The sequence below is a fragment of the Sabethes cyaneus genome, chromosome 1 (genome assembly GCF_943734655.1).
Source record: "Sabethes cyaneus chromosome 1, idSabCyanKW18_F2, whole genome shotgun sequence".
Classification (NCBI taxonomy): domain Eukaryota; kingdom Metazoa; phylum Arthropoda; class Insecta; order Diptera; family Culicidae; genus Sabethes; species Sabethes cyaneus.
In genome coordinates, this window is record NC_071353.1 from 152,158,427 (window position 1) to 152,171,827 (window position 13,401).

Consider the following 13,401-nt stretch of genomic DNA (forward strand, 5'->3'; position numbering starts at 1 on the left):
AAAATGCTTCTGAAAAACAGAAAACAGCAGAACAGTAAAACATTTTTTAAAAACGCCAGAAAATGGCCGAAGAGCGCTCCGATTGACCGCATGGCCGAAAAATATTTCTAAAAGGAGAGGATTACCGAAGAGCGCGGCTTGAAGCCTGAGGATCCCGGAGAATGGTTGCTCTAAAAGGCTAGCAGATGACTAGAAAACATTGCTGACAATCAGATTATGGCGGCAAAATGTTGAAAGAATGGTTGAAAGAACACTTCTGAAAGTCAGAAAACGGCCAAAGAAGGCTGAACAAAGGTTAGGGAATGGCTGAAAAACGCTTCTAAAAGACATAAACTAATCGAAAAATACTTCTGAAGGGTGATAAAGGCCGAATATCGTTTCTAAAAACAGAAAACGGTCGAAAATGCTTTTGAACGTCATACAATGGCCGAAATATGCTTCTAAAGGGTAGAAAATTACCGAAAAATAATACTTAAACCATAAAAATGCCAAAAATAATTCTGAAAAGCAAAAGAAAGGCCGAAAAGAGCCTCTAAGAGCAAGAGAATGGCCGAAAAATGCACCCATGTGCTAGAAAATTTCTTAAAAATGGCATCTTATCGCCAGAAAATGGTCGAAAAACATGTTTAAAAGCTAAAAATGACTGAAAAGTGCTTTTGTTGGCTGGACAATAGCTTTGAAACGAAAAACACTTCATCCAAACGCCTGAAAATGCCCGAGAAAAATGCTTCTTAAAACCAGAAAATAGACGAACAGCGCCTTTGAAAGCTGGAAAATGGTCGAAAATACCTTTAAAGGCTACAAAATAACCGAAAAATGTTCCTAGAAGCCGGAAAATGACCAAACAATGCTTTTAAAAGTCAGAAAAAGGTCAAAAATGCTTCTGAAGACCAGAAAACTCCCGATAAATCTTCTACGCGTTAAAAAGGCCGTTAGAAAACGTTTGAAAAAGCAAAGTCATGGATATAAACGCCCTGATAATAACTTGATCCTTCTTTATCGACAGACTTCGTAGCAGGTTATTAGAGTACAGGACAATTACGGGGCTAGTGCAACGATCCTACTGACTCTATAGCAGCAGTAGCAGCACAGCAGCCGAGATTCGAACATACGACGACTGGCTTGTTAGACGAAACTCACTGAAAGCCGTAAATGGTTGAACAATTCTTCGAAAATAGCAAAAAACCGCTCCTGAAGGGAAGGTTAAACTATTATATAATATCTATAAAATTGCCAAAAAGTGCTGTTGGAGACCAGAAAATGGTCGGAAAGGCTTCTAGAGCCTTCTGAAGCCTAGAAAAGGACGAATTAAAATTATTCCAAAATAAAATGATTCTGAAATGGTTGAAAGAAGCTTCTAACTACCGGAAAATCGCCGAAAAACTAATAAATGGCCTAAAACACTATTAAAGGCTATACAATAACTGAAAAAGACCTAAAATAACCATAAAATAACAGTAAAGCGTTTCTGAAAACTAGAGATTACACGAAAAACGCTTCCGAAAGCAGCAAAATATCCGAAAACGCCTGTAAAGGCCTGTAAATGGCCTGTAAATGGCCTGAGAAATGCTTCTAGAGGCTAAGAAAACACCAAAAATGTTCCAAAAGGCCAGAAAATGGCCAAAAACGATTGTGAATGCCCAAAAAATGGTAATGAAAGTTTTTGAAGGTTAAAAATTGGTTGAAAAACGCTTGAAAAAACAAAAATGGCCGGAAAATGCTTCAGAAGGCTAGAAAACTGCTAAAAAAAATGTTCTAATGGTTAGAAAATGACGGAAAAACGTCTTTAAAGTTTATGAAATAAGCAATTATCCTTCAAAAAGTCAGAACACGGTTTGAAAACGTTTCTGAAAGCCTGGACATTTGAAGATCGCTTTCTAATAGTAGCGAAAAGCGCTTCTAATGGCGACAAAATAGCCGAATATCGTTTCTAATAAATAAAAAATGCCGAAAACCTCGGCAGAAGGTAAAAAAATAACCACAAATTACATCAAAAACTGGAAAATGATCGAAAAAACGCTTTTGAGACCAGAAAACAGCCGGAAACACTGCTAAAGGCCAGAGAATTGTTGAAAAACGCTTCAGCAAGGCAGAAAATGGCCGAAAGGTGGTTAAAGCGTTAGAAATGACTCGCTTCTAAAACTCAAAACTCGCTTCTAAAAGCAGGCAAATAGCCAATAGCGTCTTTGAAAACAACCGGAAAATAATCGGTAAACGCTTCTTCAAAATCTGAAAATAGCCGAAAAGTGGTCCAAGTTAAGCCTAAAATAGCCGAAAACGTTTAAAGAATCCACAAAATGGCTGAATGACGCCTCTGAAAGCCAGTAAATGACCGAAAAGCGTTTTCTAAACTTAAAGATTGGCCGAAAACGACTTTGAAGTCAAAAAAACTACCAAAAGGGCGCTTCTGCAGGCCAGAGAATGGCCGAAAAATGCTTCCAAAGGCTAAAAATAGCAAAAAATGCTCCTAAAAGTCAGAAAAGGGCCAAAAACTTTTCTGAAGGCTTAAAAACGTTTTTGAAGGTTGAGAGTTGGCGGTAAAATGCTTCTGAAATCCAAAAGAGGTTGAAATACGATCTAGAAGGTTAAAGAATGACGGAAAAAAGTTTCTAAGAGTTCGAAAAACGCTTCTGAAACTCACAAAATGGCTGGAAAGTGCTTCAGACGGCTAGAGATAAAGCCAAACGCTCTTCTGAAAGCAGGAGCACAGCCGATAAACACTTCTGAAAGCCGAACGAAATTGTAAACTGTTTCAAAAGTACAGAAAATGGACGGACAGCGCTAAAACCTTTAAAATAGCCGATAAACGTTTCTTAAAACCAAAATCCGTACCGTAAAACGCTTCCAAAGGTTAAAAATGACCAAAAAACGCTTCAAAGGCCGGTAAATGGTCGAAAGACGCTTTTTGAAGCCAGAAAATTACCGAAAGCACTTCTGTAAGCTAGAAAAGGCAATCTAAAATAATTCCGAATTAAATCTAAAACGACCAAAAACGAAATAAATTGATTGCAAAATGATCGAAATCGTTTGTAACGACCAGTAGAGTGTCGAAAAACGCTTCAAAAGCCAGAAAGTGGTCGAAAACGCCTTTGAAGGCCGAAAAACATTTCCGAAGGCGAGAAACGTCGGAAATAAAACGATCCAAATTGAGCCCAAAATGACTGAAAAGGCATCTGAGGGTTGGAAAATGACCGTAAAACGGGTTTAAGTATACGGAATTGGCCGAAATTGTTTTATAAAGGCCAGAAAATTAACCAAAAACGCTTTTGAAAGGCAGAAGATGTTCGAAAAACACTTTTGAAGGCTGGTGAAGGCTTAAATAAACTGATTTCAAATTAGGCCTGAGACGGCCCAAAAATGCTTTTGAATGTCGGGAACAGGGCTTGAAAAGGGATCGCAAGTTGAATGCGAACTTTCCGCATTCAAACTCCGCTTTTTGAACGAACATTTGACTTTTTTTTTAATTCAGTCAATCTGCCGCTTGCGCTGCTGCCGTCTTACAATTCATACGGCATCTCAGCAAAAGCAAATAGTCAATCTCCCGTTTTGCTTTGTGCTTTGAGAATATAAACTGCAAACTGACTGGAAGCATACGGTGACGTATTTTTTCGTTGCTCTTTTTGTCTCCAAATCGGCTGCTCACAGTAACAGTTTGTCACCCGAACGTCGGTCCGACGCAAGCAAAATATTCGTTTGTATTGGATGGAGTCCGACCGACTTCTTCCATGCACATGTAGTGGTTGTTTTTTGTAGTATTGAATCATACGATTGTGCGGTTGCTTTTCGTAAGCGTGGTGACTGCCAGTCACTTGACTGTTTTGCAGTCATTCGCTGCTCCAAACGGTAAAGGCAACTTGATCGAAACGAAAATGTTAAAAAGCTTTAGAACGCGTTCGTTCTACTGCGTGTAATCGGCGTTTGACTGAGCAAACTGCCAGTTGTGTTATGCATACCGTTCGTACTCCATCACTAAACGGACGGTGTGAACTTGAATGCGCGTTTTTGTGACTGCGGTAGAAAAAAAAGGATCGGTCGAAGTTCTGGTCGGGAAAGGCATGCCGGGAAAAAGTTTCTAAAGGCCAGAAAATAACCAGAAACGTTTTTAAAATGCAGAAAAATACTTCTGAGGGTTGTGCAGTATTTAGGTCTGAACTTTCAAGGTTCCTCAATTCTAAATTAAGATTAAATTTGCTAAAAAATGCTGATAGTTATAAAATGGCCGAAAATGCTTTTCAATCCTGGAAAATGATTAAAGGACTCCTCTCATGGAGAAATCGATCAAAAAACGATCGTGAAAGTTATAAAACTGCCGAAAAACTTTTTAAAGGCTAGAAAACAACCGCTTCTGAACGCTTCTGAAGGGCAGAAAATGACTAACCGTTGTTGTCGTTGGGTTTCTAATATGGTCCACCTGGTTGTCTCTATAGAAAGGACTATTCGTTCCCACACGCCGCCTACATGTGGTGTACCATAGTGGGATAAACGGCCCACCGAGTTGTGGTGTTCTTAAACATTGAAGCTTAATTGTAGTTATTTGGGATCCCAATTGCATGTTTTAGCATGTTGATTGCCCGTGAAAATTGGCTGAAAGTGAAAAATGGTTGAAAAGCTCTTTAGAAGTCGAAAAATGATCGTTTATGGAACCAGAAATTGATGGAAAGGCATTTCTTCAGGCCAGAATATACGGGCGAATGATGGCAAATAGCCAAAAACCGCTTTTGAAAACAGCCGAAAAATGCTTCAAAAAGTTACTCAACGCTTTTGAAAGCCTGAAAATAACCGAAAAGCGCTTCTGAGGACTAGAAAAGGACCGAATGTCGCTTCCGAAGGCTTGATATAAATCGAACCTCAAATGGCCAACATATGCGTCTGAGGGTTAAAAAAATGACCGAAAACGCTTTTAACTGCCAGGAAATAAAATAACCTCAAATTTAAGTTTAAAATAGTCAAAAACGCTTCTGAAGACCAGAAACGGTTGAAATAAATCGATTGCAAATTAAGCCTTAAATGATTCAAAAGCCAGAAAGTGGTTGAAATCTGGCTCTGAAGGCCAGACAATGACTGCTCTTCTGAAAACTAGAAATGTTCAAATAATCTGATTCAAATTAAGCCTGAAATGGCCAAACGGCGCTTCTGAAGTTTAAAAAGTAACTGACACTTGTGTTTATAATAGTCAAAGAACGCCTTTGACTTCTACAAGGTTGAAAACGCCCGTAAAACGGTTCTAAATTTTAGAAAAGTTCAAATTAAAATTAAGCAAATTAAGCCCAAAATAACCGAAAACATTTCAACAATTCACAAAATGGCTGAAAGACGCATCTAAAAGCCGGTAAATGACCGGAAAGCATTTCTACATGTTATAGATTGACCGAAAACGGTTCCGAAGGCCAAAAGAAATTTCCGAAAAGCGATTCTGCAGGCTAGAGAATAACCGAAAAACGCTTTTGAAGGCTAAAAACACAACCGAATGTAATCTTTAGAGCCAGAAAATAGCCGAAAACGTATTTGAAGGCTCAAAAAATGGTCGAATTTATTTTTGAGGGTTGGCAATTGGCGTTAAAACGCTTCTGAAAGTCAAAAGAGTTCGAAATAAAGTTTCAAATGGTTGAAAGAATGACAGGAAAAACGCTTCTAAAAGGATTACTTAGGAATGGCCGAATCACAAACGGCCGAATCACAAAAGGCTGAAACACGAATGGCCGAACGTCATATTCGGCCGAAAATAATCACGGCTTTCAGTCTGCACAAATGTTGGGTATATTCTGTCCTCACTCCCTGCAGCTCGTTCGGACTACTACTCAGTAAGCCTAGGAAAATGCATGCACCTAAATAGTAGTGGTTTCTGCGGGGTGGACGCCCCTCCGCAGTGCCCGGCGCTTCCGACGGCGGGTCACTGGCGCACACTCGCGGCCTGCGGCCGTCTCGCCCTGAATCTTCTAGGAAACATTTGCTACTGACACGATCAATAGGCCTTACACCCTATAAAAACGTAATTAATTCGCGCTTAGGGGAAGAAACAACTATCAATCATCTATACTCTATTTACCAAAATAAAAAATAAGACGCAGAGTATGTATTGTTTTTCTGAAACTAAGGTACAGAATCTTACGAAAAACTTTTTTCCTTCACCTATCAATGTCGCGGATCATCACAGAGATGCGAGTGGAACAAAAGGCCATAAGGGGGGAAAATTTTTATGGTTTTTAGGGGGATTTTTCAAATTCGCGGAGAGAAATAGATGAAAAAATTTATTCAAAATGTCTAAGGTCTCACAAAATGAGCAATAAACATTTTGTTGATTTAGGCATTTCGGGAAAATTCGGCATTTCGTGATTCGGCTTTTCGCGATTCAACCTTTCATCATTCGGCCTTCTGAGACTGTTGTTGGAATTCGGCCATTTGTGTTTCGGCCATTCGTTACCAGCCCCCTAAAACGTAGAAAGATGCCGAAAAACGCTTCTGAAAACCACAAAAGGCTCCAAAGCACTTCAGAAGACAAGGTAATTGAACACTTCAAAAGAGTAGAAAATAGCCGAAAAACGCTAGTATAGGCTATAAAATGGCTGAAAAATGTCTCTTAAAGCCAAAAAAAGTGCCATAAAACCTCTCCCAAAGCTTAAAAACGCTTCAGAATTGAATTCGAAAAATGATTGTAAAACGCATTTGAAAACCAGAAAACAACCGAAAACGTTTCTAAAGGTGGTAGAAAATGGTGGGAAAACGCTTCTGAAGACCAGAAAACTTACGAAAAGAGCTTCTATGGACTATAAACTAGTCGAGAAGCGTTTCTGGAATCCAGAAAATACGGGAAAATGGGTGTTAAAAGGTTAGAAATGACCGAAAGACGCTTCTAAAAACCGGCAAACGGTCTAAAATGCCTTTAAAAAGAGATGAAAAATTCTACAAAAAACCAGACAATAGTCAGTAAATGTCTCTAAAAGGCTGAAAATAACCAAAATAGCGATTCCGAGAACTAGAAAATGGCCGAATAACACTTCTTAAATCCCGAAAGTTACTGGACACACTTCTAAACGCTAGAAAAGCCAAACTGAAATGATTCTGAATTGAGTCTAAAATGTCCAAAAACGAAGAATTCTAAAGAATAGAAATAAATTGATTGTAAATGAAGCCTGAAAAGCCAGAAAAGAGTCGAAAGACGCATCAAAAGCCAGAAATTGGTCGAAAACGTCTCTGAAAGCCAGTCAATCAATGACAGAAAAACACTTCCGATGGCTAGAAGCAGACTAAATAAACTGATCCAAATTAGGTATAAAATAGCCGAAAAACGCAGGCAGTCATTGGCTCGATCTGATCTCAGTTACCGTTAGCTACAAATGCAATTAAAATTCGAACAGAAGAGGTCGCATCCTGCTACCTTGAGGAACATTTGGAAATTTGGTAGACGGAGCGGTGACTCACACAAAAATACTGCTGCATAAGCCATTCCAATTCTTGCAGTTTTCCAGCAAAAGTTATTATATTCCAGTCTTGCGTTCAGTTAACGTACAGCTTAACGTACAATCTAAGAGATTCGTTCCAAAAATTCCGATGATCGTCTCTTCCAAATACTTTGACTTCATATTATGAATTGGGGACCAAAACTTACATGGAATGTATTTACTTCAATTATGATAATAGTATCAAAATACTTTCGTTTACGTTTCGGATGTGGTTAGTAACATGTTCAGGGTACGCCTTTCTCGTTGAAATTGATTAATTCTGTGAGTCTGCAATGCTGTGTAAATTTCTATGGATCTATTAGGATTTATACAAAGAAACAAAGTAAAGTTGTTTGAATTCAAAGTTCAGCTTTTTTCTTACAACTTTCTTAAGAATAAATATTACCCTACCTACTTACGCTCCCAAGAAAATCACTTTCAACAAGTTCTATCTACGTAACGTTTATGATAAATTTTACGACTCCCACCACCACCCGTTCCATAGTTGCTATCCTAGACTCTGTTCCCGGCCATTTAATTCAATCGGCTGACAAAGACCGACCGGTTTCCGGAAAGTTTCCGCCGGGCCAGTCGTCGTCGGTAGTGAAACTTTTCCTACCTTGACAGAATGTTTACAAAAAGTGCACTCCTTCTTTCCAACATCCAACCAACCAACGCAATGGCGACGGCAACATCGACGGGGACGACGACGCTAACGGAGTTTGACAGTCGCCTCGTCCGCTCGCTTCTCTTGTAAAAGGTGTTCACTAACTGTTCAGTAACAACAATCGACTGCTGCCCGGTTGGTTGGTCCGTCGGTTGGTGCGGGTTGTTCAGTACACTTTGTTTTATTTAATTATGCACTTCGTTTATAACTTTATTGTTCTTCTTCTAAGGATGGCAGCCGCCGGTGGCGGCATCGCCACCGACGTCGTCCGCTGGGAGTGCTTCACAGTGACCCCCATCCGGTTCAACTTGCTTCAGCTTGTCACCAAATTGCTTCCGCCGCCAGTAGTTTAGCCACTTGTCCTCCTCGTTATTGTCGTCCTCTGCACCGGTTGGACCACCAACAGGAGCAACAGCAGCCGGAGTTGATGACGAGGAAGTTGACCAAATCTTGTTATCGCCTTTGTTCGGTCGTTGTTTCCCTTCGATATCCGTTGTAGCTGGTGGGGTCCCTCCGGGACCTGGTAAGGTACTTGTCTTCACCTTGTGTTTTCTATCTGGAATGTCATTAGTTGCTGATTTGGTGACTAAAAAACTAAGTAGAAAAGAATTTCAATAATTGAAAATTGAAGAAATTACCTGGTCCCTTGGAGAAATCCCCCCGCTCATTATGGCTGGTCGGGGTGGCGGCGGTGAAAAGCCGTCCAAAGCTGACGATCAGTTCGTCCAGCAGTCGGTTGGCTGTGACCGAACCGGAGGACGGTTTCGGATCGCCGACGGGCAACGCCACTGGCAGCGGAGGTTCGTTTGCCGATTTACCCCCATCTGCCGGATCGACCAGCAGGTGCTGGTTTCGTTTCACTTCCTCCGCTAGGAAATCTTTAAACCCCCGTCGGAAGTAGTCGTTAATCAGCCGCCAAACCCCGGTGCTGTAGCCCAGGATGACGGCCACAAAGAAAAAGCTCCGCAGGGCCAGCAGCAACATGTTAAAAAGTTCGAGTCTTCGGTTTTTGTTTATTTATTTTTGTTTTTTTTTGTTCACTATCGTCCCACTTCACAGTTCATCTTCATCCACGTCGGAGAACAAGGATTTAATCACTTGAAAGGACTGCTGCATCTGGGGCCAGGCCATCGTAAAAAACACCAGCACCGTGTTGGCAATTACAAACAGTTTCATCATCTCCACAGCTGTCCGGAATGGGACCGTAGTCGAGGTTCGGTGGGCGGGGGGGTCGGAGACCCCGCGAGAATGAAAGAAAAACAAGCGTCACACAAAACAAAAACAATACACGGAACTGAACCCACGTTGTTCGGCGCGTCGGCGGCCGGTCGTATACGAACCTTGGGGCGATCGCAAATATTGACCGAAGCCGGAGTTGAAATCGTCGTCGACGGCGGCGGCAGCGGTGGCGGTGGTGGCGCCGGCGGTGCCGGGAATCTCCAGGACGTTAGACTTTCTGCCGCTGCCCGACGCGTTCTGGCTCTGGTGGTGGTGATGTTTTGTTTTTGCTGCTGCTCCTCCGCCTCCCGCTGAAGTGCCTTTGTGGGGTGGCTTTTTATTGCCACCGGAAGGCATAATATGGCATTCGATATGTGCGCCGAAAGGGGTGGATAAAATTGTAATCTCAGTGTGTGCACACGGAGGGAATTAGGTTAAACTATTTTTTTTCTAAAGAAGAAAGACAGAAAAAAGGGAAAAGTTGTCAGTTGTAAAATAAAATACTGTCCGGAAGCACCGGTGGTGGAATGCGCAGTCCCTATAGAGTAAAGTTCCGTCGGTGTATTCATTCATTATTTGTACGGCCCACAACTCAGTAGCAACATTGCGGTCACTGGCACTAGCGTGACCAGGCCTAGGTAACAGGTGGGGTACCATTTGCATTATGTTGTAGATTCGTTTAGCTATTTATATTGTTTCAATGTAGCTTTAATTGAAGAATTTAATTCTAATTAAAACTTACTTTACACTTTCACTTAAATGAAAGTAAAGCTTTTATCATGATTAAATTCCACTATGAATTAATTTTATTTACGACCGATACGTATTTCGCGTAAGACTTTGAGGCTTCATCAGTGTCTGTTTTCGATCATAGACACTGAGGAAGCATGCAAGTCGTAGGCAAAATGCGTACCGGCTTTTCCCAGTCGTCCTATCGTCTTTACGTTGTCTGTTTGCCGTTTCTCGATCGCTTTTTCGCTATCTTGTCGTTTTTTGCAGTTTTTTCGTCGCTTTTTCAACGTTTTTCGTTTTTTTTGCGTTCTTACAACGTCTTTTTAACTATTTACTTTCTCTATGTCATTTCTTTATTGCCTTTTCGCCTTCTTTTTGCTGTCTTCGTCGTCATTTCGTCGTATTTTTTAATCGTCTTGCACCATCTTTTCGCCTTCATTTTATAGCTTTTTCTTTTTTTTATATCGTCTTTTCTTTATCTTTTTGTTACTTTTACTTCATGTTTTTGTAGCTGTTTCGTACTGTTTTTGCTCTGTCTTAACATTTCTCCGTCTATTTCAAACGTCTTTTTGTATGCTTTCTGTTGCGTTGCACTTTCATTGCCCTTTAGCTGGAAATACAGTCGTTTTTCCGACATATTCTCGTCGTCTTTCCATCTTGTCTTTGTCTTTCGTTTTTCGTCTCTCTTCTGTCGTCTTTTTGTGTTTTTGATATTTCGTGCTCGGTTTTTCGTCTTTCGTCATTGATTTTTTTTATCTTTAACCCTTCATTTTCAGTCCATTGTCTTTCGATGTTCTCCTTTCATTTTCCGTTCTACGTTTTTCGTATTTCGGATTTCGTCTGCCATCTTTGCTTCCTTATTTTTCGTTTTCCACCCTCTGTTTTACGGTTTTTCATTTTCCTTTCTCTAGCATTTTGGATTCGAATGCCACAACAGTTGTAGCGGATCGATTAGTTAATTTGAATAAGTTTTGATATTTAATTTAAATCTCGTTAGGAAAAACCAGAATAAAGTAGGACGTAATTTTCATTAAACAGATCAGACAAAAAATGGAATTACCCAAGAAATTCTTTGTATCTAGACAGTAACAAAGATCATTAAATGTATCATAGCAAATGCGAAACCGGTAGCACCTATGATGGCTCCATTACCAACTTGTAGAGTCACGCCAGATATTGCGCCATTCACGAATACTGGAGTAGATGATTTCGGACCATTTGATGTTGTAGTGCGTAGATCTACGGAAAAGAGATGGGGAGTCATTTTTACTTGTCTCTCCACTAGAGCGGTCCATATTGAAATGGCAGAGAATCATTTCTGTTATGCCTCTCATACTTTCAGAATATTCGTGGGAGAGTCAGTCACTTGTATAGTGACAATGGTACAAATTTTATTGGCGCCAATAATGAGGTGAAGGCGCTCCTCAAACAAATCGATGCAAAAATGGATGCCGGAGAAGCTGCTAAACTGAGAATTTATTGGACGTTTAATCCACCTGCTGCGTCGCACTTTGGAGGAGTGTGGAAAAGGTTGATTCAAATAATCAAAAACTGTCTAAAAGAATTGCTTAACTCTTTTGGAAAACGAACTCCCAGACTAGAAACGCTACAATCTGCACTAATACGAGCTTCTACAATTTTGAACTCTCGACCGTTAACGCACATTCCAATTGAATCCTCTGAAGCGGAAGTACTAACAACACCTTTTCACTTCCTAGGCATGAAACCTGCGGATTATGTGCCTCCATTTGCACCAATTACCAACGATTATGAACTGCTGCAATGGAGGGCAGTTCAGAAGGCGGTGAAAGAATTCTGGAATCGGTGGAAAAAGGAATATCTTCCTACTTTGTTAAAACGAGTCTTAATCGTAAACTCACGACCAGCGTTTCACTTATTTCTCTCTCACCAATTACCTACCTGAAGCTTGTGCTGATAATCCGAAAGATTAGTCCGTCGTTAAAGACACTTCTAACTAGGTCTCTACGAAACAGCGCTACAGAACCATTAGCGGTTAATTTCCTTAACGACGCTCTAATCCCTAATCAATCAGCCAGCCATTTCTCAACAACAGTAGTAAAATGTCTCAAACAAAGCATTTGGTTCTCGTTTTCCACCTTTAGTTTTTCGTTAGTCGTTCTTCGCTTTTCGTATTTGGCCTTTCGTCTCTCTTGCTTTGCTTCATCGTTCCGTAGTTTTATATTTTTGTCTACTTGTGTTTCTGTATTTTTGTTTTTTTTTTATCTCTTCGTTTCCTTTACGTCGTTGTTGTTTGTTTGATTACAGTTACTTGGGTCATTCGTGACTTCTGTGTGGTTGGGTGCTCGGCGTAAGGGGCGTGAATACTAACCACTACACCGGGATTTACCCCTCCTTTACGTCGTAATTTTGTTGTCTTTCACCGTCTTTCTGTTATTTGTTCATCGTACTTAGTTATCTCTTATCGTTGTCACTTTTTCGTCGTCAACCTTTTTCTCGTCTATTCATCACTTATTTCGATATCTTTTTACAGCCGATTCTTAAACGTCTTCTGGCTGACGCTTCAGAGTATATTTTTCGCTTGCTGACGTTTTTGTACCATCTCTTTGTTGTCTTTTCTTCATTGTTTTTTAACTTTTTAATTTGTCATTTTTGGACAGTAAAAACATTTTACTGTCCTGTCCATTTACTTCATCTTTCATCGTCAGGTTCGGTCAGGTTTTTGTCGTCTTTTTGTCGCATTTGTGCCAACTTTTACTCATCTTTTCGATGCTCATTCGTTGTTTCTCCTTCGTAATCTCACCGTTGTTAGGGCTTTTTTTCGCCGTTTCTTTCTTTTTTTTTCCTTCGTATTTTCCTTACCTTGTTGTTGCTTTTCTTTCGTCTTTTTTAGTACTTAGATAGCTATTTTGGCGTTTCGTTGTCAGCTTTTCATCGTCTATTCGTTGTTTTTTTTTTGCGGTTGTATTTTTGTAATCATTCGCCGTCATTTTTCGCCGCCCTTTTTATTGAGCTTTCGTCACCTTTTTCGTTTCTTCATACCTTTTTTGTAGCAATTTAGTGACATTTTTCATTGTCGTTCGGACATCTTTTGGTCGTTTCGTTGTTTTTCCGCTGCTTTTTGCTCCCGTCTCATCGTCAATTTTTCACTGTCTTTTTGAGTTTTTCATCGTTTTTTCGTCATAGCAAAAAGTTCTTTTTGACGCATTTTCTTTGTAGTAAACAGCAAATTACTACTTTGTATCCAGTCGACCACCGCTCTGATGATGGGTAGCATCATACCCGAAACCGGTTAGCGGATAAGGTATTTATGTTTTTTATAAGAACCATAAGTGTTGTGTCTAGTATTCGCGTCAATTTCTTTGT

At 40.2% G+C, this 13,401-nt stretch overlaps 1 protein-coding gene across 1 annotated transcript; it reads right to left on the bottom strand.

Moving 5' to 3' along the window:
- Window positions 1-8,330: 8,330 nt before the first annotated feature.
- LOC128732317 (uncharacterized) lies at window positions 8,331-9,090 on the bottom strand. Its single transcript, XM_053825562.1, has 2 exons — window positions 8,745-9,090; window positions 8,331-8,662 (listed from the first exon to the last, which is right to left on the bottom strand). Exons 1-2 carry the CDS (start codon window positions 9,088-9,090, stop codon window positions 8,331-8,333), a joined length of 678 nt encoding a protein of 225 aa, XP_053681537.1.
- Between the last annotated feature and the right edge of the window lie 4,311 nt (window positions 9,091-13,401).

What these genes read in the sequence shown, in the direction of transcription:
- LOC128732317 (XM_053825562.1), bottom strand. Translation starts at nt 9,090, where the DNA reads ATGTTGCTGCTGGCCCTGCGGAGCTTTTTCTTTGTGGCCGTCATCCTG. An exon ending in GGATTTCTCCAAGGGACCAG is followed by an intron (nt 8,663 to 8,744) that starts GTAATTTCTTCA and finishes ATGACATTCCAG; the next exon opens with ATAGAAAACACAAGGTGAAG.